General features: G+C 37.1%; 1 protein-coding gene across 6 annotated transcripts in view; it reads left to right on the plus strand.

Annotated features, from left to right (window-relative positions):
- Positions 1 to 23,771, plus strand: part of CPNE8 (copine 8) — a 107,127-nt gene that overhangs the window by 41,658 nt on the left and 41,698 nt on the right. For 3 of the 6 annotated variants that reach the window (XM_074870024.1, XM_074870025.1, XM_074870026.1), the window contains exons 7-10: positions 9,345 to 9,408; positions 13,664 to 13,767; positions 15,567 to 15,671; positions 19,652 to 19,693. In XM_074870024.1, coding sequence (XP_074726125.1) covers positions 9,345 to 9,408; positions 13,664 to 13,767; positions 15,567 to 15,671; positions 19,652 to 19,693 — 315 coding nt within the window. Of the gene's footprint in view, positions 1 to 9,344; positions 9,409 to 13,663; positions 13,805 to 15,566; positions 15,672 to 19,651; positions 19,694 to 23,771 lie in introns of those variants that run through there. The other 3 variants (XM_074870027.1, XR_012629138.1, XM_074870028.1) reach the window with 3 other exon arrangements.

Here is a 23,771-nt window from a genome sequence, read left to right on the forward strand (position 1 = left end):
TGGCCAGCTTCAAGGAGACTCACATATGATAGCTATAATTTTCTCTTTCAAGAACTTTGAAGTGTTGAGCTGTCATGCTAAAAACTCTAAAAACTCTTGTCAATACTTGAGGCCAATTAAATTATTAAATTTTTACAAAACTTGGAAAAGCATCTGAAGTTTCCTATTTCCATGCCAAAAATAATTTCAGATTGTCTCTAGAACTCTTCCTGGATGAAATAGCAGTTCAGAACAGATCATTCAATTTAAACCAAAAGAGACTTTACCTAGTTTTCCTTTAATTTAATCTAAGGGTCCTTATGAAATCATAAAAACTTTAAAATAAAGTAAAATAAATATTTCCATTACAAAAGCTATCGTAAAGTTCCTTTGATTACATTTTAAGTTTAGAAAATATTTTAATGGGATTTAATCTACTTGAATTTCTGAGATTATGCATACCTGAAACAAATTCTTTTGAATCATAAATGTCAGGGTTTGGCTAGCACTTCTTTGCGGGGAGGCATTCCTGTAATTATGCCCTTCCAGTCCATTAGCCTTGACTAAATTCTGTCTGTAAACGTCTTCCAATCATTTGGGTTTTGCACAAAGGCAAATTTCAGCTCTTTAGCAGGACTCACTTATACAGTTCACACTGAAAAATCAAGTAACATGAAAAAACTTAGTCTTTGCAAAACATTTTCAGTTAGTCTTACCAAAATAAGCCTTTGACTTAGTTTCCCTAATTTACAGACAACTGCAGATGATTCAAATTGATCTGTAACAAATGTAAGTGGTTAGTTCTCTTGCTGAATTCCACAAGCGCTTGTGGTGGCTTGACCCTGACTGGATGCCAGGGTCCCACCAAAACTGTTCTATCACTCCCTCCCTCAGCTGGACAGGGGAGAGAAAAAATGTAACAAAAATCTCATGGGTTGAGACAAGGACAGGGGGAGATCATTCACCAAAACTGTCATGGGCAAAACAGACTCCTCTTGAGGAAAAATGAATTTAATTTATTACCAATCAAATCAGAGTAGGATAATAGAAATAAAAGCAAATCTTAAAACCTCCACCCCCCCAGCCCTCCCTTCTTCCCGGGCTTAACTTTACTCCCGATTTTCTCTACTTCCTCTCCCCCAGTGGCACAGGTGAATGGGGATTGCAGTCAGTTCATCACACATTTCTGCGGCTCCTTCCTCCTCAAGTGGACGACTCTTCACTCTTGCCCTCTGCTTCAGTGTGGGGTTGCTCCATGGGAGGCAGTCCTCCATGAACTTCTCCAACGTGAGCCGTTCCCCTGGGCTGCAGTTTTTCACAAACTGCTCCAGCGTGGGTACCTTCCACGGGGTGCAGCCCTTCAGGAACAGACTGCTCCAGCGTGGGTCCCCCATGGGGTCACAAGTCCTGCCAGGAGCCTGCTCCAGCACGGGCTTCCCACGGGGTCACAGCCTCCTTCAGGCACCCACCTGCTCTGGTGTGGGGTCCTCCCCAGGCTGCAGGTGGAGATCTGCTCCACCGTTACCCTCCCTGGGTGCAGGGCACAGCTGCCTCACCATGGGCTGCACCACAGGCTGCAGGGGAATCTCTGCTCTGGTGCCTGGACCACCTCCTCCCCCTCCTGCTTCACTGACCTGGGTGTCTGCAGAATTGTTTCTCTCACATATTCTCACTCCTCTCTCTGGCTGCAGTTGCTGTTGCACAGTTTTTTTCCCCCTCTTCTTAAATATGTTATCCCAGAGGCACTAACACCATCGCTGATGGGCTCAGCCTTGGCCGGCAACAGGTCCACCTTGGAGCCGGCTGGCATTGGCTCTGTTGGACATGGGGGAAGCTTCCAGCAGCTTCTCACAGAAGCCACTCCTGTAGCTCCCCCACTACCAAAACCCTGTCACACAAACCCAATACAGTGCTGTGATCATTACTGCTGCAACATCCTTTAACAATATGATTCATACTCTTGTTAATATTCAGAACTGAGGTCAGTAATAAATGCATTTTGCTGAATTTTGAGGGGTTCCAAATATAGTTCAGTCACCTGATTACTGTATTTACAGTAATCCTTTCTGCCCCCTCTGCAACCTCTCCTGCCCTCGTCACCTTCCCCCCCCCCGCCAAGGACCATACCAGTACTTTTTACATTCTTAATTTTTAAATCAAGGGCTTAATTTTCCTATACATAAACAGTTCTATTAGTACCACTACATGTTCCGTATTATTTTCCTTCTCTGTATTGGTGGGACTATGCACACTGAGAACTACTTCATTTTAAGGGTAGATAAATTCAACTCTGCAGGTGAGGAAGGTTTCAGTAACTGTAGCATAATTCAGGAAGACTCTTATGAACACACTATTTAAACTGAAAAATACACATATGCTCACAGTAACATAATATGGTAGAAGTAACACTACTTCACTGTATCACTTCCTTAAATAACTTGAAAAACTACCCAGGAAAAGGTACTGTAAAACTGCGTCACATTCTGTTGTCATCAAAGTTTTCGGATGAACTTAACTTTAAGATGTCTTTCAATTTCAGTAGCTAATCACAAGTTGTCTGCAATGAGAGATACTGTCTAAAACTTAACACTAAAAAAAACGTTTAAAAAAAAACAAAACCAAAACAAACACACTGAAAAACCGAAAATTGACTGCATCAGTATTATGAGCTTTAAATTACTGTTTAATAGATTATGGCTACTGTGGAACAGTAGAAAACTGCTAATTGTAATCTAGCTCCTGCAAAAAAACCCTGCATAAACAGTGAAGAATCAGCTGATCAGAGTATCAGATTTCTAACAGAGTCATACAAAATCATTAACTTCAGCAAATATTGTGGTTATTAGACACCAGTGTTTTGTGATTCTCCACTTAATCCCATCCTGGATATTAAACTTTTAAAACCTTGTCCAGTAAATAGTCTTGAGGACAAATATAGTAAGTAGTATAATAGAAGAGGTGTACTAGGTTCTGGGATTAAAAACACTTGTCTGCAAACGAAGAATAAGAGAGGCACAATGGCAGGTGGGGGAGCCCAAATAATACCTTGCCCTGGCTGCTTCCAGACCCATCCCAGGAGAGCCATCAGCCCACTGAAGTCCCAACTCCAGACCCACAAAGGAGCACCGAGGTACAGGCAGGTGAGGGAACTCCAGTAACCCAATTAGAGAAGCAGCCCCTGCCCACCAGGGCTGTCCCAGAAGAGCCTCAGCACCACACACTCTCTGCTTGTTCTGGACATGTTTTTAGTTCTTGATGGTGAGCAGGTTGGTTGCAGCATTTGACTGTTTACTTGAGCATGCCAATGCTATCCTGTCGATTGGGACAAGAGATTGCCCCCATTTTGTTTACTTCTACTAAAACAAAAGTTCACTAACTTTTCACTATCTAGTCCTAACTTATGCTAACTGCCACAGTGAATTGCACTGTTGCAACTCCACTGACTTTTTTGACTAGTTGTTAGTTGACTCTAATGGAAGCCTGTTGTGACTTGGTCAAAGAAGGGTGCTGACTTTGAATTTAGTAAGGCAAATCTTGCTGACTTCTTGAAGGTCTTTATAGTTCTTTCTGTTTTCAAAATGGTAAATTATTCAGCACGCTACACTTTTTTTTTTTTTCTGAGAAAATTCCTGAAATTTATTTTAAACATTTAGATTAAAAATCATCCACTCAGCAGTTTATTATCACTTGGTACAGGTTAAGTGAAGTCTGAAGTGAGTAACAGATGAAGTTTAAAGTTTGGGATTAGCTATGAGAAAAGAAAAGATATCAGTGAAGATTCTATGGGAAAAAAGTTCTTATAATTATTTCACAGTAGTGTGGGCCTGTGTAATACATTTTCTCTTGGGTAAACAAGCATTGTTCAAGTCTGGCTTCTGCTATTCTGTTATATGGCAGTTACTAAATGGAACCCCGAAAGATTTCAGTTGTCCCCCCAAAAGATTTTGAAATACACCTTTCTTTTTGTGTATGTGGTGTGGGTAGGTATTTGTTAATGAGAAAGTGTTAATTATTTTTTATCAGCTCTTCCCAGTATTCAGGTTTTATTTTGTCATTGGTGCTTTTGACAGTGCTGTGCCTAGACAACTGTTCACTCTGGACTCTCTGAAGGCTAGATACCTTGATATCTAGGAGACATTTGTTGTCTTATTTTATTTATTAAGCTATTGCATTGCACTTCAGGATTTTTGCTTAGTTATGTGTGTTTAATGTCTTAATATTCAAATAATAATTCAATTGACAATAATGCATGTCTTCCATTCCTAAGGGTATTTACTGCTTTGAATTTACCATTCTCTTCAAAGTCAAGTCAACTTGAATATTCTTTATGATCTGTCACTTGAGATCAGAGAGCTTTTTCTCTTCACAGTATTTCTGAAGTTCATTACTATTTTGCCTTTTCTGTTCTCTGCCAACATATGTATAAAGAAGAGAATGTCCAGTGCTGGTTTAGTCCCTACTGAAGTAGCACTTTTTATACTTAAGCAACAACTTGAGAAGCTTGAATTCCATTCTCTGATTGGCATTCGAGTAAGCTCTGCCATTCTTTCAAAATTAAAATTAGAAAGACTTGAAGCTTAAATTTCAGATCTGTCTACTTTGGGCTTTTAAAAGCCTCATGAGATTTAGGACTCCATGGCTGCCATGAGCTGGCCAACTCCAAGTCTGATTGTATATCACCAGGGGAAGTTCCTGTAGAAAGTCTACAGGACTTTCTGCAGTCTGTCACAGAAGACTCTTGCTCCCAGTATGGTAGTACACTAGCCTGTTATCTGTGTGACTATGAGCATTTTTGTTCAAGAACATACTTTAGTGTTGCACTTTATTTTACTGACTGGCCAGGTACAGAGGTGAACATTTCTCTTGATAATTTCTCTTGGAAAATAAATGTAGTCATTCAAAACAGGTGAATCTGACATTTTAACAGTGTTGTTTACTCTCTCTACCTATTGGGTTACTAGATTCATTAAATGCCTTCTCAAGACAAACTCCATTTACTCAGACTGGCCTTGCCTGCCCCAGTTGCATTAGCATGAAAGGATGAGGTGCAGATGTATCTACTTCCAGAAATGACACAGCTTTATTTTTCTCTCAAGAGACCATCACCTTCCCAGACATTATTCAGAATTAGATATTTGCATTTTCTGTCTTCCTAGAGAGAAGGTGCTAGCCACATTTATAACTCTGAGCAATGCTTCTTTCAGGATCTACTAAGTGCATTCCTGTAGGGATTCCCTTTAATGAGGAGGCAGAGATATTGCAAAGCTTAATGAGCATTCTATGCTAGTTATTCACATCTGAGTGCCATTGCCTGTTAATGAGGCTGTACTGGAGCCAGCTGGCCTGTTTTGGGCAGTTCTTTCTCCTGTCATCTTGCTGTGAGCATAATTGATAGAAAAACATCTGAACCCTGGAATTGGGACTTCCTATATATTTGTCCTATCCTCTTACCTGTGGTTGTGACTGCCAGAGGGCCAGGTTCTGTAAATTAGTCAGGGAAAAGACTGTAAATTTTTGAATGATCTGAAAAATGTTTCATCCTCGGCCTCACTGCAGTTTCAGCTTGAAAAATTGGAGGTTCTGTTTAACCTCTCAGGCTTGAATTTCCAGACAAATTGTCATATTTCTCCAACTTTTTCACCAACTCTGGAAAGGTCATCTTTTCAGTCCTTGTTAAAGCCCAGGTGGTCTTCAGAATGTCCTTTCAAACATCTCTAGGTGCTGCAGATGTGGTGTCTCAATCATGGAATCATTTGTTCTAAGGAGACAATAATTACTCCTCAAGACTATATCTTGTCTAGAGACATGCAGGTATTGCTGAGGACCTTTCATTTAATAATGGTTTTCTGTTCAGTTTCTGTAAGTCAAATTATTTGCTCCCTCAAATACTGTCCAAAAAGAGGTGATCACTGTGTAACACCTACAGGTTCTGGGCTCTCAAAACAGTAGGACCCACTGAAACATAGATCTTCCTCACATTTTACCTTCCTTTATTCAGTTTGTACCCTGTTCATACTTAGACTGGCACATTTTCTGTATCGGAGTGTCAGATAACTAGCACTGAGTGTTGGACTTGACAGTGATTATGCAATACAGATTGCCTCATTATTACCCCACAAACCCTTCCCAGTGAAACTTAATGCTGAGAAATTCGTTGCCTGAACATAAATTCTGTGTTGTCACTTCAGTGCCATAGAACCAATTCCAGGGCAGCTCAATAGCAGCTATTCCTTAAAGCTAAAGACAATGGACAGTGGCACTGCGTTGTGGATTTAAACAGATGAAACTCTTACATGCATGTCTTCAAGGGAATATTAGTCTGTATTTCCCTGGCAATTGGAAGGACTGGTCTGTAATGCTGAATCTCCAAATAATGTATTTTTATACAGTGACAAGACCAGCTTGAAATTGTTTTGTTATTTTCTCATAAGGCATTATTGCTAGTTAAAGGTCTTTCCATTTGGCTGATCTGTGACTACTGAAGTTTTTGTCAGGGCGCTGACTTTACATTAAGAATTTTTTTCTTAATTAATGGTTTGTAAGGGAATTTGTAAGAGAACAAGCTCTTTAGTGTCTGCAAATGGTTGAGTGCTTCTTTCATGCTTGTAGTCTCAAGACAAGCATACAAAGTTTGTGCTTAATAGCATCACAAACTCTAGAGATCATTTGGTAGAGTTTTGAGTTCCTGAATAATGAGAACTTTTTGTTGAGAAATTCTGTGCTAATCTTGATTAAGCATTTCACCTCTTTGCTAGCCGTCATGGTAATATTATTCTTTTATAAGGCACATGTCCTCGAGAACCTTGGTGATACGTCAAGCCAAACCTTACCCCAAGTGCTTTCAGATATGACTGTACTATGTGTACTTTTCACGTCTACTCAATAATCAAGTATTATTTATTTTACTGACATACTCACCCAAATATCTTCAGGGGATTGCCTCTCCAGTATCCCCCATCCTTCAGAGTGATAATTCCAGACACATGTATCTCTTGAGGTTGGGCATTCCTTGACCTTCATGTTCATAAGATGAAAGGAAGCATGTCTTTGCATAAATGTCTTCATGTGCAAATCTCAGTTTGAGACAGGCAGGCATTGACTGCCATGTGTTATAACTGCAGGCAAGGTGGCACAAGGTTCTCTATCAAATGGCAACTGTTTGGTGACCAGTTTGTCAGAAATGGGGCTTGCTTATCAACAGTTTACTTCAGGCCTCCAGCTCCTCAGGAGGTGATCAGAGTTGTATTTTTCACAATCTAGCATCTGACACAATAATCTTTTAAAAGTGGGATAAATCACAGAATCACAGAATTGTCTAGGTTGGAAAAGACCTTGAAGATCATCCAGTCCAACCATTGACCTAACACTGACAATTCCCAACTACACCATATCCCTCAGTGCTATGTCAACCCGACTCTTAAACACCTTCAGGGATGGGGACTCCACCACCTCCCTGGGCAGCCCATTCCAACACCTAACAGCCCATTCTGTAAAGAAATGCTTCCTAATATCCAGTCTAAACCTTCCCTGGTGCAACTTGAGTCCATTACCTCTTGTCCTATCACTTATTACTTGGTTAAAGAGACTCATCCCCAGCTCTCTGCAACCTCCTTTCAGGTAGCTGTAGAGGGCGATGAGGTCTCCCCTCAGCCTCCTCTTCTCCAGACTAAACAACCCCAGTTCCCTCAGCCGCTCCTCATACGACATGTGCTCCAGACCCTTCACCAGCTTCGTTGCCCTTCTCTGGACACGCTTGAGTAATTCAATGTCCTTTTTGTAGTGAGGGGCCCAAAACTGAACACAGTAATCGAGGTGCGGCCTCACCAGTGCTGAGTCCAGGGGTAAGATCACTTCCCTGTCCCTGCTGGCCACACTATTTCTGATACAAGCCAGGATGCCATTGGCCTTCTTGGCCACCTGGGCACACTGCTGGCTCATGTTCAGAGTGGATAAATGGAAGAGTGCCATAAATTTTGTATGTATTTAAATCATCACTTAAAATTTCACAATAAAAACTTGAACAGTTTCCCTATCTACTGTTTTTCTTGTGAAATTCAGACAGCATGTAGCACTGAGGAGGTCCAGGAGAGCAGTCATGTGATTACTGGCAAATGACTGCAGTGGTGTAGGAGCACCAGTCCCTGGTGTTTTCCTTATAGACCTAAACATCAACTTCTAAACAAGATTTTCAGTGAGCTTGTAGAAAGTTGCATCAGTATTTGCTCCTGTATTCATAATTTCAAAACTTTTATCTGCTTCTAAGAACTATTTCCCACCAATTCTTTATTATACCATAATCTTGCTAAACTTATTTAAAGTTGTAGAGCATTGTAAAAATTTTGAGAAGAATTAAGTAGAATTAATAAGCAAAATAAGAAAGATGTAAATTTTTACATTAATGTTTTGTCATAACAGAAGAACAGGAGTGCCCTCTAGTTCTCTTAGAAAAACCTAAAAATACAACCAATTTTAAAATATAACTTTACCTTCATGTTGTCTTGGAAAGAAATTTCATTCAAGTAATTATTTTCAAGAAAGATGTAAAGAAATAAAGAACTAGAAATAAAATGAGCATAAGCAATAGCATTAGTTTTAAAAAAATCTCAAATTGCCAAGGTGTGTGCTAATGGACACACTAATAGACATTAGGATATTGCAGAACTTCTCATTTATAGTATAGCATCATGCAAAAAGTTGCATCTCAATATTTGTATTTTCCCCCTCCTGTCCTCTCCCCCATGCCCCAAAAGGCTGCTGGCACTGAATACTATCAGATTACATGTGGCTTTTCTGTTCCTATATTGTTCTTTATGCTAAGGATCTGGTTTGTGCATGCAACAGCATGTTTTTAATTGCTGTCTGGGTGAATTATGGTTTATTTTGCAACTACTGTATCTGATATGATGGAGAGTTATTACATGCCTTCATAGACATTTCAGAATAAATGTAAACTAAAGCTGGTATATAGTTTTAAATATATTTTAGGTATTTTGTTTAAGGAAAATTTGCAAAAGGGTGCTTTTCACATATCAATAAGCTATAGAGCCATCTCTAAACAAAACATCAGTGGGAGAGCAGGAAATAGAATTCTGGTATTGTCATTTCATCCCATTTAAACTTTTTATGCTATTTCCTTTAAGATTGAAGCTGATTTGTTTCTTCCTAGTTAGAGTAAATATGCAACTCTTTTACCAATTCACTTAGGGTAAACCAACTTTTTTACACAGGGCAAGTGACAAAAAAGGGAAACTGTACAGCATGCCATCAGTTTTGTGACTTGAAAGCTTACCTTGTGCTTATCTGTGTCAGTTGTAACTTTCATAAATATTAAGAAGCTGAAGTGATGTAGTTGTATTTTCTTGCAGAGGAATTCCTGGGAAAAAATGTGGGACAGTCATAGTAACAGCAGAGGAACTAGGCTGTTGCCGAGTAAGTGTGTGTTCATTGCTTTTGAAAAATAAAATAAAGATGATTTTGTGATTTACACTGTACCAGATTGTGAAAGGTATAATGTATAAATTTGCATTTTGTGATGTATGTAAGAAGTTCAGATACTTTTCCCTATCAGTTACTCTTAGTTTTAGGTAGAAGTAGAAAGAAGCAGAAAACAATAAAAAGCATAAAGTTTTTGATTCTTAGATGAGTTTTAAATCTAGTTTTTGTTTTCCCGAGTAATTAATCACATTTTAATCCTTTAGTGTCCATTTTTTTGCAAAGATCCATTTGTTTCAATCATGGAATTCTATTTTCATTATGGAATATTGACATTACATGTATATTGAAGTAAAATTTTGGATTTTTGGTGTTAGAGTTAAAAGGTTTTATGCTAATAGTGAGTCATATTATTTAAAAAATGTGAAATAAATGTTTATTGGAAAAAAATAGTAAGGTATTTCAAAGAATCACCATAAAATAAGAGTTTAAACAGTTTTCTTTAAAGAAGGTAAAGACTTCCATGGCCTATTAATGGCATATGCCTACTAACATAAAACAGAAAAATATGGGGGGAGGGGAAGTGGGTAATTTGTCTGGTTAAGGGAAGAGACATGGTGTGGTCATGACCTTCTCCAGGAGTGTCACTACTCCTCCCTCTCCTAGGGTTCATGGAAAAGGGGACTGGACAGAGGAGGAGGCTTACTGGTCAGAAAGCACCTGGGAGCCAGGCCACCTCAAGTTGCTTTCCAGCACTGAATGAGCTAGCAGCATTCCGTAAATTGTAGGGAAACAGAGACTGGAAGGAAGAATAAGGAAGAATTATAGATACGAGGTGATAAAGACTGGTTGGAATCTGAGGAGGGAGGCAGTTTGTCAAAGAATGGTATATATTGGATGGGGCTGTAGGGTGTATCTTTAAAGAGTTTGCAATGACAAGATAGCAAATCTTAAATGAAGAAAGGAATAGTATAAGACATTTGATGAGAATGTACAGGGGATATGGAAAGTAAAAGGTTAGATACATAAACCTACAAAAATACCTCGAGACTTGAAAGATTTGTTTCTGGGGCTTAGTTTTTTTAATTTGATGGTGTTGAGGGGGCCTTTTGTATAACTTGTAACTTTCATATCATGTCACGAGTGGTTAATTTTTTTTCTATTTATACAATAGTCATGTTTCTCTTTTTACTAGCGTATCCAACAACAGTTTATCTGTTTAGGCTTTATTTTCTTTATTTTCATTAGATACTTGAAGTAAAAACAGATTCTTAATTTTGTGCCTTACTTCCAGATTAGTCAAGTTTGTATTATTTCTCTGCAGAAGTAGTATAGTGGTATATTTGAATAGAACATGGACTCAAATCTTATTTACCTTTTCCAGGCAACCTGCTGGTCCCGCACAGTTATATTAATAAGGTGCACCAACTCAGTCTCATATAACTGCCATTTAGCAGTAGGAAATTCCCATGTTACTAGTAGGAATGAATAAGTATGGTCATAGAAAATGCCTGGCTTTTCCCTGTTTTACATCGGCTCAAAATTTGTATGTAGTACGTGATCAAAATGTTCACAGTTTTATCAGGTGACAAAATGGGTGCATCATTTAATTGCTTTCCTGCAGAAATTGTACTTCTACATTTCTGAAGAAGTTAAACTCCTACAATTCTTAAGAGATGTTTGCCATCTCCCCAAACATTTATTGGTGACCTTCAAAGAGACTAAAGGCAATTTTTTCCTGATATTCTGGGTTTAGCCTCCAAGACCAGTATTTATATCCCAGTTGTAACAAACTACTTAAAAGTCACAAATATGTCATTAAATCAGTAATCAGAACAGGATTTTTTTTGTTTGTTTTCCCTTCTAGTGAAGACAAATACTAGGTGCCTTCCAAGGCCTTCATATTCTTCCAGATTCACCCCACTCGAATTTTGCATATATGAGGACTAGTTCAAAATCACTGAGGGGAGCTTGCAAAGAATTTGGGACTCAATCTCTCTCTCTTGCACTCTCTTTTGGATTCTCTGTCATGCTCCTTAATGTGCATACTCTCTCACAGAGTCTCTTGCACTGTCTCACCAGCTGCTACATACTTTCTCTGTGATATTTTCCTACCTGAGTTTATTCGATATTTGGATTAATTCTTATCTGATCTTCGGAGATTTTTTGCCAAATTTTTATAGCTCATATTCAGAATGGCAAAGATTTTTAGAATCACTGAATTGCTGAGGTTGGAAGAGACCTTGGGAGATCATCTAGTCCAATCTTCTGCTCTTCTTAGAGCAGGTTACTTGGAGCTCTGTGCAGTCAGATTTTGAGTATGTCCAAGCAGACTCCACAGTCCCTCTGTTTCAGTGGTTCACCACACTCACATTAAAAAGTTTTTTTTTCTTGTATTTAAATGGATTTTCCTGTATTTCAATTTGTACCTGTTACCGCTTATTCTTCCACTGGATACCACTAAGCAGAGTCTGTTTATTCCCTCCCATCAAGTATTTATACAAATTGATAAGATCCCCCTGAGCCTTTTCTTCTCCAGGCTAAATAATTCCAGCTCTTTCAGTCTCTCATATGAGAGATGGTCCAATCTCTAAATCATTTCAGTGACCCTTTTGCTGGAATTGTCCAGCATGGCCATGTCTTTCTACTACTACTAGTTTTGTGTCGTTTGCAAACTTGCTGAGGGTTTACTCTGTCTCATCATCCAGGTCATTAATGAAGATGTTCAATATTATTTGCCCCGCTTTTGACACCTGGGGTACACCACTAGTCTCCAGCTGGACTTTGTGCCGGTGATCATGACCCATTGAAGCCCAGCAGTTCAGCCAGTTTTCAGTCTACCTCACTGTCCAGTTATCTAGTCCGTATTTCACCAGTTTGTGAACAAGGATATTATGGGAGACAGTGTTTAAGGCCATGCTAGGGTCAAGAATAAACAACATCCACTAGTCTCCCCTCATCTACTGAGCTACTCATTTCAGGAGGGAAGGCTTCAGGTTGTTCAGGCATGAATTTCTCCTTTGAAAATCCGCAGTGATGACATTCAGCCACCTTCTTGTCTTTCACGTGTTTGGAAATGTTTTCCAGGATTATTTGCTCTTCTCAGGGACTTTGCATCTTCTCAGAGATTGAGGAAAGACTGGCCTGGATCCTCTTCCTTGCCCTTTCTCAAAGATAGGAATGACATTTGCTTTCTCCCAGTCCTCAGGAACTTCCCCTGAACATCATGACTTTCCGAAGATAATTGAAAGTGTCCTCACAGCGACATTGGCCAGCTCCATCAGCGTTCACAGGTGCATCTTAACAGGTCCCATGCACTTCTGTATGTCTAGTCTGTTTAAATATTCCCTTACCTGGTCCTCTTCTACCAAGGGCAAGTCATCCTTGTTCCAGACTTTCTCAGGGCTGGGTCTCAGGTGCCCAAGATTCTTGAAGGCAAATCTTACCAGTAAAGACCAAGGCATAGAAGGCTGAAAACCACAGACTTTTCCATGTCCTTTGTCACTTGGTCCCCTGCCCCACTCAGTGCTGAGCCCACATTTTCCCTAGTCTTCCTCTTGCTGCTGTTACACCTGTAGACCTGTTTATGGAACACGGCCTTCCATCAGGCCCTGCCCCAGTTAGCTGGTGAGTCTGCAGGTTTATCTTTGCATTTATAATCTTTCTTGCATTCTTGACTCTGCCCAAACAGGTGACCATATGTGACTATCAGTTTACCTGACCACAGCAAAGAAACTTTTCTCATTATTTGTCGTCAAAATGGGTGTATTTGGTATCTTCCAGGATCACTTTCTGAAAGCTTCTAGACTCTTAATAGCAAGCTCCTAAGCTATTTGCTTTACAGACAGCAGGAGCAGAAAACTGCAGGTTTAAGTCACTGAAGGAATGAGGCTTAGTTGTGTCTCACTGGAGTTTTTAAAATTAATTCTAATATGCATTCCTTGCCTGTGCATCTACTTTCCTCAAAGTGCAAGTTTGGATGTCAGAAAATACAGGAAAAATCCTGAGGCATTTAACATAGAAATTTACCCTTCCTCTGCACTTCCCTATGAAGGAATTCTCGGTTCCAGCAGTTCAAACTGCACTATAGAGATTGCAGGAATGCAAATATGTAGAGGGCATCTAGAAGGCAGATATTTTCCTTTATTTTGTTTTCAACGTGTATGGTTATTAGTCAATGATTTTTTTTTTTTTTAATTTTAGTTTAGTAAACTGCATGCTGTATGTAATTTTTCTGTATTACCCATTTCAGGATTCGGTTTTGATGCAGTTTTGTGCAAACAAACTAGACAAGAAGGACTTCTTTGGGAAATCTGATCCTTTCCTTGTATTTCATCGAAGCAATGAAGATGGCAGGTAGATGCCTGTTAAGTATTTCTGCTGCTAAGTAGTAGGGAACTTACTTATTTGCAGACAGTAATATCATTTCCATGTTTTTATATTTGTCAGATTAAGCTCAGTTTCTTTTATAATGTTTGTTGGATTTAATTATGTTATGCAATATAGCAGTAAAACTATTGTAACAAATAGATCAAATATTGCAAATCAGGGATTTAAGAGTTAAATGTGTGATAAATATAGAGCACTGTGAAAATTAATTGTAATGAAAATAGTTAAATACCGTTACTTTTACTAAGATATGGTATGCCTTTAAATAGAATTCTCAAAGAAAATTGTAGCTGCAGAATATGCTAATGCTTAGAAATTGTTTTAGATAAAAACATTTTATACTGCGTTATCTTTTTGAAAGATTTCTAGGAAATAGAATTCAAAAATACCTTAAATAATAGAAATTTTTGTTTTTACAAGTGGCTGTTTGCTACATTCATGCTTTAATTTGTTAAAGTAGGTTAAGCTCTCCTGTTCTGCTGCTAAGACTTGACATGCCAATTTGTGGTCATCATACTGCTTACGTGGGGGTCTACTGGCAGGTGGAGTTTTCTTGGAAACTGATAGTCCTTACATGTAATATCATATCAAACCAAAGGCTAGACATGTATGATATTACTTGTTTCAGTAGCTTAACTGGAACAGTTGTTAACATAAACCTATGTTATGGGTATATGTGTGTCTGTTCCCTGCTATTCTCCTCTCTGAGGCAGATTATAGGAACAGTTTCCTGAATAAGTGCTGAATATCTTAAACTGCAAGCCTGGAGGACTTACGGCTCCTTTGTCAGTGACATTAAGGTCATTAGTGGAATTTCTCTGGGCATTACTGGGAGTGCTGCTATATGCAGTTTCTCTTGGCCTTGAGTGCCATGCTTCTCTACTTCCTTCCAAGAAATTAATGTAGAGCCACTGATTCTTTATTGGTGTCCTGAATCCAATATGCGGTTGGGGCACTACTTCTGCACCCATGGCAGAAGGATGCTCCCTTTTCTGTCTCTTAGCTTCAGGCATGCTTTCTGAATCATAGCCAGGATAAAAACATAGGCCTTTGGAACGTAAGGAAGATATTCTGTAAAGGACAACTTTAGTTACATCTGTATGTGGAATTTCAGTAGTGATTTCACCAGTGACGTTGACTCCTATTTTCTTTTGAACAATTCAGTCCCCAAGATGAGGATTCAGAAGTAGTATTTTAATTTTGTGTTGTTTAGAGAAAGCAGAATTCATTAAAACAATTCATTGTATTTCACCTGAGAGAAGGTGACCATGGGATCTCACAAAGGCTTATCTCAGTTTCACCTGAGACAGCCCTGGTTAAAAAATCATAGACATAAAATGGAGAACAAGAATCAGAAAGCCATGGGCTGAGTTTCTTAATCACTAAGCAAGAGTCATCCTTACCAGACCACTTTCTTTCTGGATCTGTGACTGATTCCTGGCTGTACAAGGCCTGTTAAAGCAAATAGGATGGAGATTGCTCTCGCCTGAAATAACTCACTGAATGGTTGTAATTCTTGTTGAAGTTTTGGTTAAAAACATTTTAGGTTCAAAGTTGTTTAGCACCCTAGTCTGTAATCTCTCTCAAATAGGTCTGTCCTCTTTGGTCCTTCCTTCTTTTTGATTTCACTGTGTTTCTGTTTTTCTTATCTTAAATTTTATGTGGACATTGTATGAATGAATACAAACTGGAGCTCTTTTTATTCCACGTTTGATGACACAAAAGAAAAACTAACTAGCTAAAAAATGTATCTTTTTTTACTACAGTTTTACAATCTGCCACAAAACAGAAGTCGTAAAAAATACATTAAATCCAGTGTGGCAGGCATTCAAGATTTCTGTCAGAGCACTGTGTAATGGAGACTATGACCGGTAAGCTATGTGTTAAGCTTTCTTAGCATGTACGATTTTTTCCCCCTAATTCATGTATATGTAAGTTTTCCTATGCAGTTCAGTTCCTGATGTTATTTAGGTTATTTAATCAGCATTTTGAAAGGATAATATGTGTTCAAAACCACTCATCACATTATAGAATTTAGAAGAATAAAGCCAATATGCTTAATCTGTAGAAATGTTAGTGGTGTTTTCTGGAAAAAGAATTTTCTCTCTATGATGTGATTAAGAAACAGAAAGAAAAGAGTAATTTGAAGAATGGCCACTGTTACTAGTGCGCACAAGTATTTTTTAATAATGTTTCAATGAAAAACAATGATAATCTGTCTTCCTTGGGTGACGTTGTAATGTCAGAGGATGCTGATAAATAAAAGCCTTTAAAATATATAGGTAAGTAGATGAGAAACACAGAAGGTAATCATCATGATCTTCAGATTTGAAGTTTTTAGTGATCACATGCAAAAGGATCCATCTTTGAAAAACATGGTAATAATACCATGTTTTTAACCAATATTTTACCAATCATAACAAGCAAATTAGTTAAGGAACGATGGATATTTTTAGACTCCTTAAAAAATTGACATGTTAGCTTCTAACAATATCAACAAAGAAAATGTTTAACTCACTGCTGATGACTTCTTGTTCTGTTGTCACCATTCATATTTTTGAAACGCAGTTAGATATTGGTGTTAGTATTAAGTACCCAGTTAAATGTCCGGTAGTTTATCTATCTCTGCCAGCTGAAATCTGGAGCGCTGGAATTATTTTGGTAAGACTCTGAGGAAGTATAGATTTATCAATTAGTCATAATACTTTTAGCAGTGTATAGTGCAATATTTAGTTTAAAATCATGAAGGAAATATATGAAGACTAGAATAAAAATATGTACAATACGTAAGCTGAATGTAGTAGATGGATGGATGGGTGTGCTAAGGTTCAATTCAGCTTTACACAGACTGCGTGAAAAATATGAGATGCAAAATGTACTTGTCTGGGTATTTCAAAGGCAAAAGGTCAAAAATCTGGTCTCAATGCCTTGTAACTCCTAAACTTATTTTTTATTTTATTAAGTTGAGATTGGTATGATCATATCTTACTATCTTATTTAAGGTATTTTATCTTATTGATTAAAATAAAAAGAGGTTTAGTATTGTATTCTTCTAACTGTGTACTAATGTTTCCATCAGTAGAAGCCAGATGCTTTGATGAAACATATTGCTGCATGCAGGGAGATTAAGTAGGACTTTGCTCAAATTAATAGTTTTCCTATTATAAGTGTCTTTGAATCAATGTTAAATTGGAATTTAAGTAGTTACTTTTCTACCTCAGTTTTAATTTTCAGCTTCCATGTACATGATGATCATCCGTTCGTGTAGATTTTATGTTACTGCAGTACATGATTTTGCCATGTCATAAATCTATTACATTATTAAGCTAGTTATTCAGTGAAATGTGTACGCTAAAATTATTTTAATCGGTTACCGTGAAAGCCTAGTCTTCTGGGGAGGTATTCCTTGAACTTTTAATTTACTGTCAGGGGATATACAAACCAACTCTTGACTCATCTAAGTGAATCTCAGTAGTCAGTTTGAAGAAGCAGGAGAGTAAGAAGTGCTTATATTCACTAAGCTGAGCAGAATGCTTTCACAGTAATAAACTTAAAGCTCTGTCTTTATAAGCTGCTTATTGAAAAGTCAAAAGCTAATTGACTTGTGGGGGGTTTTATCCTGGGAAAGTGGGGAGGGGGTTATAATTTTGGGGGGAATGGCCATTTTTAGTCTTTTCTACCAGATCTTAGCTGCTTTATTTGATCTGTGATACTCTTCCAGTACTTGATGTCACGTTCCTTCAAACTGAAGGAAAAAGGGTTCTCCTATGTTGCTGGCACTCTCCTTGTGAAGTACTTGATACAGTTGTTGTCAGCCATGTTGTTTACTCTTTCAGTTAGATGCAATAAAAATGCAGCAATTTCATGATAAGTACCTTCTAATCAAATAGAGTTTTTAATTTGTATATAGCTTGCTGTGCATAAGACGTAAGCAAAACAGTGCTCATGAGCTAGTTTCTGGATGCTGCACTATTTATCATGTTAAAGAAAAAAGGTTTTCATAATAATTAAAAAAGATATTGTGGTAGAGACATATTGAAATAACTCCAGCATTCCAAAGGAGAATTAAAAAGTATAATATCATGCCTCAAATTATCTTGTAACTACTGTTTTCTCATGTTGATTCTACTGTGAAAGCTTTCAACATAATGTACTCAGTGAATGCCTTATGAATAAAAGGCTCCATGGAACTTCATAATCCTGCCTACAACAATATATGTTTCAAATTAAGAAATACTCATTAGCAGTCAGATTAATTCAAATTAGTATCTGCTGATAGTCCAGAAAAAGCATTCAAAGTTCAGATTTATTTATTTGTTTTATAAGTTTTATAAGTTTTCTTTCTAAAGGTAAGGATTAGAATCCTAAACTCAGCATGGTAATACATAAAAACACAAACCCCAGAAGTCTCTTTCAGATAATGATAGTTTCACAGATCAAATTTTGGTGCTCTGGGTTCTGTGACAGATGTGAAAGGTGGGAATAAAGTCATTAGAAAAATATATCACAGCACACAGTCATTCTGGTTTGGGAGATATGCCAATTAGTTACTGTTTTATACTGTGAAAAAAATATTTTAGATCCATGTATTATAATATGTATATAATAATCTACTAGTATATAATAATCTACTAGTTTAGCTTTCAAGTCTCATTTAAATGAAATAAATTCTAATTAGTTCTCCTATTGAAAAAGTGTTTGCATTGAGTACTTGTGTGTTGGCAGACTTTAACGTTGTATCACCCAGTTTGCCCACCATCTCCTGCCTCACTAAGAGGATGTTGAATGTCCACAGTGTCCAGGGCAATCTGTCAGTTTGGGAAAAACTGGTACCCAGAGTCTGCCTCTGCCATGTTCCCCACTGTACCCCACAATCTGCTTATCCTTTTTCATACTAGGAAGCCGGAGTCATGGTTATGTTGTATAATCTGATGGTTATCTAGTGTAGTCTGATGAAAGAACTAAACTATCCTGTTGCCTTTATAGGAATTTTTAAAAATTATGCTGCACTTTTCTGTTCTGTTTGGACAGTTAGCCCTCAGCAGCCTCCTCCTCTACTGAGAGCTCGGAGGAGTTTAAGAGGGGAAAAGTGCAGTCTTTAAAGAACTACAGTTTCTTTCATCTGCAGCCACAGACAGGGTCTTCACAAAATCTTGGGTGGATCTCACAGTTTTCATTTTTCACCACTGCACAATGTTTAGAAGAGGTTAATACTGTCTACCAGATTGAAGTTTTATTGTGTTCTGGAGTAGTTATTTTCATTTAAAAACCAAAATGTATGGACTAGAATTCCTTTCTGCTTTAAATGTACTTTACTTTTTGTATTGTTACCATTGGTTTTAATCTGTACTTCCCTGTTTAATAATTTTGTTATATAAAGCTCCTCTCGAGCTCTGCACACTTCTTCTCAAATATGGATATATTACTTTTTTCTGTCAGATGTTATTACCCCACAGTAGATATCCCTTTTCCAGATAACAGCATGTACCAAAGAAACTTTCACAATAAGTTCCAGTTTGTTAATGTTCTTAAAAACTTTGACAATACTGTCTGGCTTAAAGAATCATTTACAAAAAACCCATATAAAATTCAGAGCATCATCAAGTAAAAACATGTTAGTTAAGCTTCCAATGTGTTTAATTATTTCCTTAGTTTCCACTGTATTTTACTATTAATTTGGTAACCTGAGTGACTTGCTATTTTCTGCCCCTTGAGAAATGACTGGAAAATTCTGCCCTCTGGATTCGGCACAATTGATGCACCTGTATATTATTAAAATACAAGTGTTAAAGCCAATCCTGGTACACTTTAATATGTATTTTAATAGGGTTGTGTTTTGTTTTGTTTTTAGGACAATTAAAGTAGAAGTGTATGATTGGGATAGAGATGGAAGGTAAGACATTAATTCGGTTGTTAAACTTTAGGGTATCCATGCATATTTATACACGTTTTAAAATATATATAGTGGCCAGAACAGGACTAGAGAATAGTATTTATCAATATTTAGAGGTACAGGTACTGGAAAAAAAGTTTTGCTGTGCTACAGTTCTGGTTTGGGTTGCAAGTGTGGTAAATGCTGATGTATTAGCCTATTTCAAACATGATGTGTGTATATTCATACATGGAACAAGTAAGATGGAATGCTTTGTGATCAGTTTTGTGAATCTCATTATGTTATTAGTTAATGTACATGTATGAAGAGAGGCATAATCCATTTTATAATCTACTTTGCTTAAAACACTGCTTCATAAACCGTTGCTTTTCAACTGCGATAAAGTGCATGAGCCTGCAAGTGCTACTTCATGGTTGCCTAGATATTGCAATGTAGAAACTACCTATTAATTATCATAATTTCAGATTGGGTTTGAATGTTCATTTCCATGTCTGTCTTCATCAAAACGTTGTTGTAAAACTGTAGAGTTGGAAGACCCAGGTTTTAAATAACTCCCTTGCTAGCAAGATGATGGTGGAATATATGTGGAATTTCTGTTGCTGAATTCAAGAGGAGCAATCTGTTATTTTTCAAGCTTGTTGTCTGTACTGAGTGTACCTTTTTTTCTGAAGAAATTAACCTTTCAAATTATTTTGACAAACAAGATAAAATTATTTTTTATCAGAATGGATTGATACCTCTTGTTCTTTTAAAAGTGTTCGAGCTTTTATCTTAATACTTTGGTTAGAAACTGTACTTGTAAATCATGGTACGAGATCTTTTATGTAGTACAAGAATATGTTGATTTCTATTTATCTTTAAATTGGTCTGTCTTAAATATTTCCTATTAATCTTAATTTATATTTTTAGATACATGGATATGCACTTGCATTTGGATTTTTAAGAGTATATTATTTATTATACAGTAATGTCTTTAATATTGCTAATGCAATTTGCTTCTAGTATTACAGCTAATGATATTGTGCTTCTGTGACCCAACAGATCTTGTAATCATAATAGGCAAATGTATCCCATGCTGCCATTCATTTCTTTGATGACAAGGTCCAAAAACAGTTTCAGCTTTCTCAGCTTATACGTTTTTCTTTTTGGTTCCCTGAAGCCTGTTGATTTATAAGCATTCTTATCACATGTTTACCCTCTATAAATACCTGCTAGTGCAAATTCATCCTTCTTGATTATATATTCCCTGGCGAGACAAAATAACATATTCTGGCAATTAAAAATACAAGTAGTTAAATTAAGAAAGCCATATTAGCAAAAAATCACTGCATCATTGTAATGATGAATTTCTGTTAACATCCTCTGTTTCCTCACTTAGATTTGCCAAATCCTTAAAAATGTGATATATTTACACTTTTGTGTATAAACAACAATATTTTTTAAAAATAATCTAACAATGAAAAATTAAATTATATTGTCAAGTTAATAAAAAATAAATACTATATTTCATTAAGGTATCAACCCCCATGTGCTGTCCCATTTTGTCCAAAATCTGAAACTGAGATGTGATTAAAAAGAAAAGGAAGAAATCTGACAAATAATATTGTGTAGCCACAATTCTGAGTGAAATCTTCAACATACTGTGGAATTCAGGCAATCATTAGCCTCTGTACTCTCCCAAATAGTTTGAAAGATTATCTGCTTTTGCTCACATCCCTCTCTGAATACCTATAAAATTAATATCTAAAAACCAAAAAGTGAAGGATATTATTTACATGTATTCCTTTTTATTCTAATTGTATTTTTTTGCCTTTTGCTTTCTACCTTTTTCAAATTTAGAAGCAGGCAGAACACTGACATCTTACATGTTAAATTTCTCAGAAAGATGAGACAGCACTCATCTCATGTAACTTCAGACAATGTAAAAATCAGACAACTGGATTGAACTAATCATTTCAGCTACTTCAGTAGCTTACGGGGGGAAATAGTCTGATTGAATCCATCCTAACTGGAATAAATTGCCAGTTGTTGGTGCCTATGATTTACTGGTGATCGTAGCAAGAAACTAAGTGCCTAATTTAACTTTGACATTGCCAAGTGTATCTGAAGTGAATCCATTCGAGAATTACTCTATCAGTTTTTTGTACAATGCTGCTGTTACTCTGTTCATATTAATTTCCATTTTTGATGGACTCTTTGATTATAAGGCATTGTTACACTAGCTGATCACCTCGCTATGCTGAATCTGTTTGCTCCAGAGATGTGCAGACTGGGCAGGAACAACCTTTGAAAGATCATAAGAGAGCCTGCTAGATAGCAGAGCAAGTTATACTGAATATTGCAGGTTATTCTGCAATCAGCAAGGCAACATTACTGTGCATATACTTGATTTCTGAATCTGACTTGACTCTGACTTCTTAAGTCTTGACTTATAGGAGGTTTTTTTTTTTTTCCTTTTTCCCCATTCTGAGTTATCTATGCTTTGAAAAAATGGTGCCATGGTACTTTGGATTGAGCTTCTTACTGTCACGTTCACGAATTACATTGTTAGGCGTAATTGTATATCCTTAGTTCTCATTTATTTTCAAATCTCACTTAAAATTTCTTGACTAAAACTAATACAGGACCTTTGTAACATTAACACTATTAATTATTAAATTTTTTTTGTCTCAAACCAGTTTTTGGACAAAAATTGTCAAAATGTGAAATACTTGTTCTAATTGATACCTTTTATTGCTTCTAAGAGCTGTGACAAACCCCAAAATACTTGATGCTTTTAGAAGTCACAAAACAGTCACAAAAAAGTTTTATTGCTTTGGACAAGCCCATTTTTCCCCTTACTTGTCATATTTCTGGTGATAATTGTCCTTTCTTCCATTGTTTTCTTCCTTTAGATCATTAAAAAAATCAAAGTTAATACAATTCTGAAAGTGATTTTCAGCACTTCAGAGTGCTAAAAGTGGAAGATTTAGTGAGATGGGCTTCAAGTGATTATTTTGTATGTGAAGAGTCTCTGATTCAGTGTTCTGATATGCCACTCATGGAAAAAAGTCTAGGAATATTTGGTGTTAGGAAGGCAAAGAGAATAACTTCTTTGGATTCTCAATCTAGAGACTAATCATCCATTTGGTGAAGTGTGATCATGAATATTGGAAGAGATCGGTGCCTTGTTTTTCTTAAGCAGTAATACTTCTGGCAAAGGCAAATGTTGTCTGACAGGCACTTGTCTTTCAGAGCCAACCTAGTGGAGGGGCAAGCATCCATCTGAATCCTGAGTGTTAAGATGCAGGCTGATGATCTTTTAAGTGGAGAGAACTCTGAGACTGGTTATATATGCCCATACATTTTTAATGTGATTACTCAGAGGAATTACATCTTTCTAGCTCAGTTCTTGTCAGTCTGTGTATATTGCCACAAGGAAAGTAGGCTTTCTAGTGTCTCTTAGAATTAAAGAAACAATTACTTTCAAGTGGTACAGATTTTTTTCCCTCAGACACAGCCCTGTCTGGAAATGCTTACGTTTCCTCTATTTGCTGCAGCATGTTTGTAGGTAGTCATTGAGCTATTGTTTGAATATCTGCCTTTGAAATACACAAGCTGACTTGAAAATGTAAGGTAAGAACTGTTGTGAAAGGGAAAGGTTCCTCTTTAACCAGGGTACATTTTTCTCCAGCGCTGTGGTTACCCAAGTTTAAATACACCTTATGTGCTACATACATACAGAACTCAAGTTCTATAGACTGTATGGGTGGCTTCCTCTCTTCCCCTGGTTAAAGAATCATTGCAATCTGGAGACCATTTAATCAGAGGAGGTGATACCTCCAAAATATGTTTTTTAAGAAAAGTCTTAGTCTGTCTCTCTCAGAGGCAACTTCCTGATCTCCAAACTGGAAAGAGAGTGTTTCATGAGAGGTGATCCATTCTGAATCTGAGTTTTTAAGGAATATCTTCACTATATAGTATTTCTCAGGCTTTCGTACAGGATGCTTTGCTTACTTCATGCGCATTAGCATGATGACTGGACCTTTTAATTGTTTGGTTTATGTATTTTTCAAATATATGCTGGTTTCAGAAAGTG

The sequence above is a fragment of the Strix uralensis genome, chromosome 5 (assembly GCF_047716275.1).
Source record: "Strix uralensis isolate ZFMK-TIS-50842 chromosome 5, bStrUra1, whole genome shotgun sequence".
Lineage (NCBI taxonomy): Eukaryota > Metazoa > Chordata > Aves > Strigiformes > Strigidae > Strix > Strix uralensis.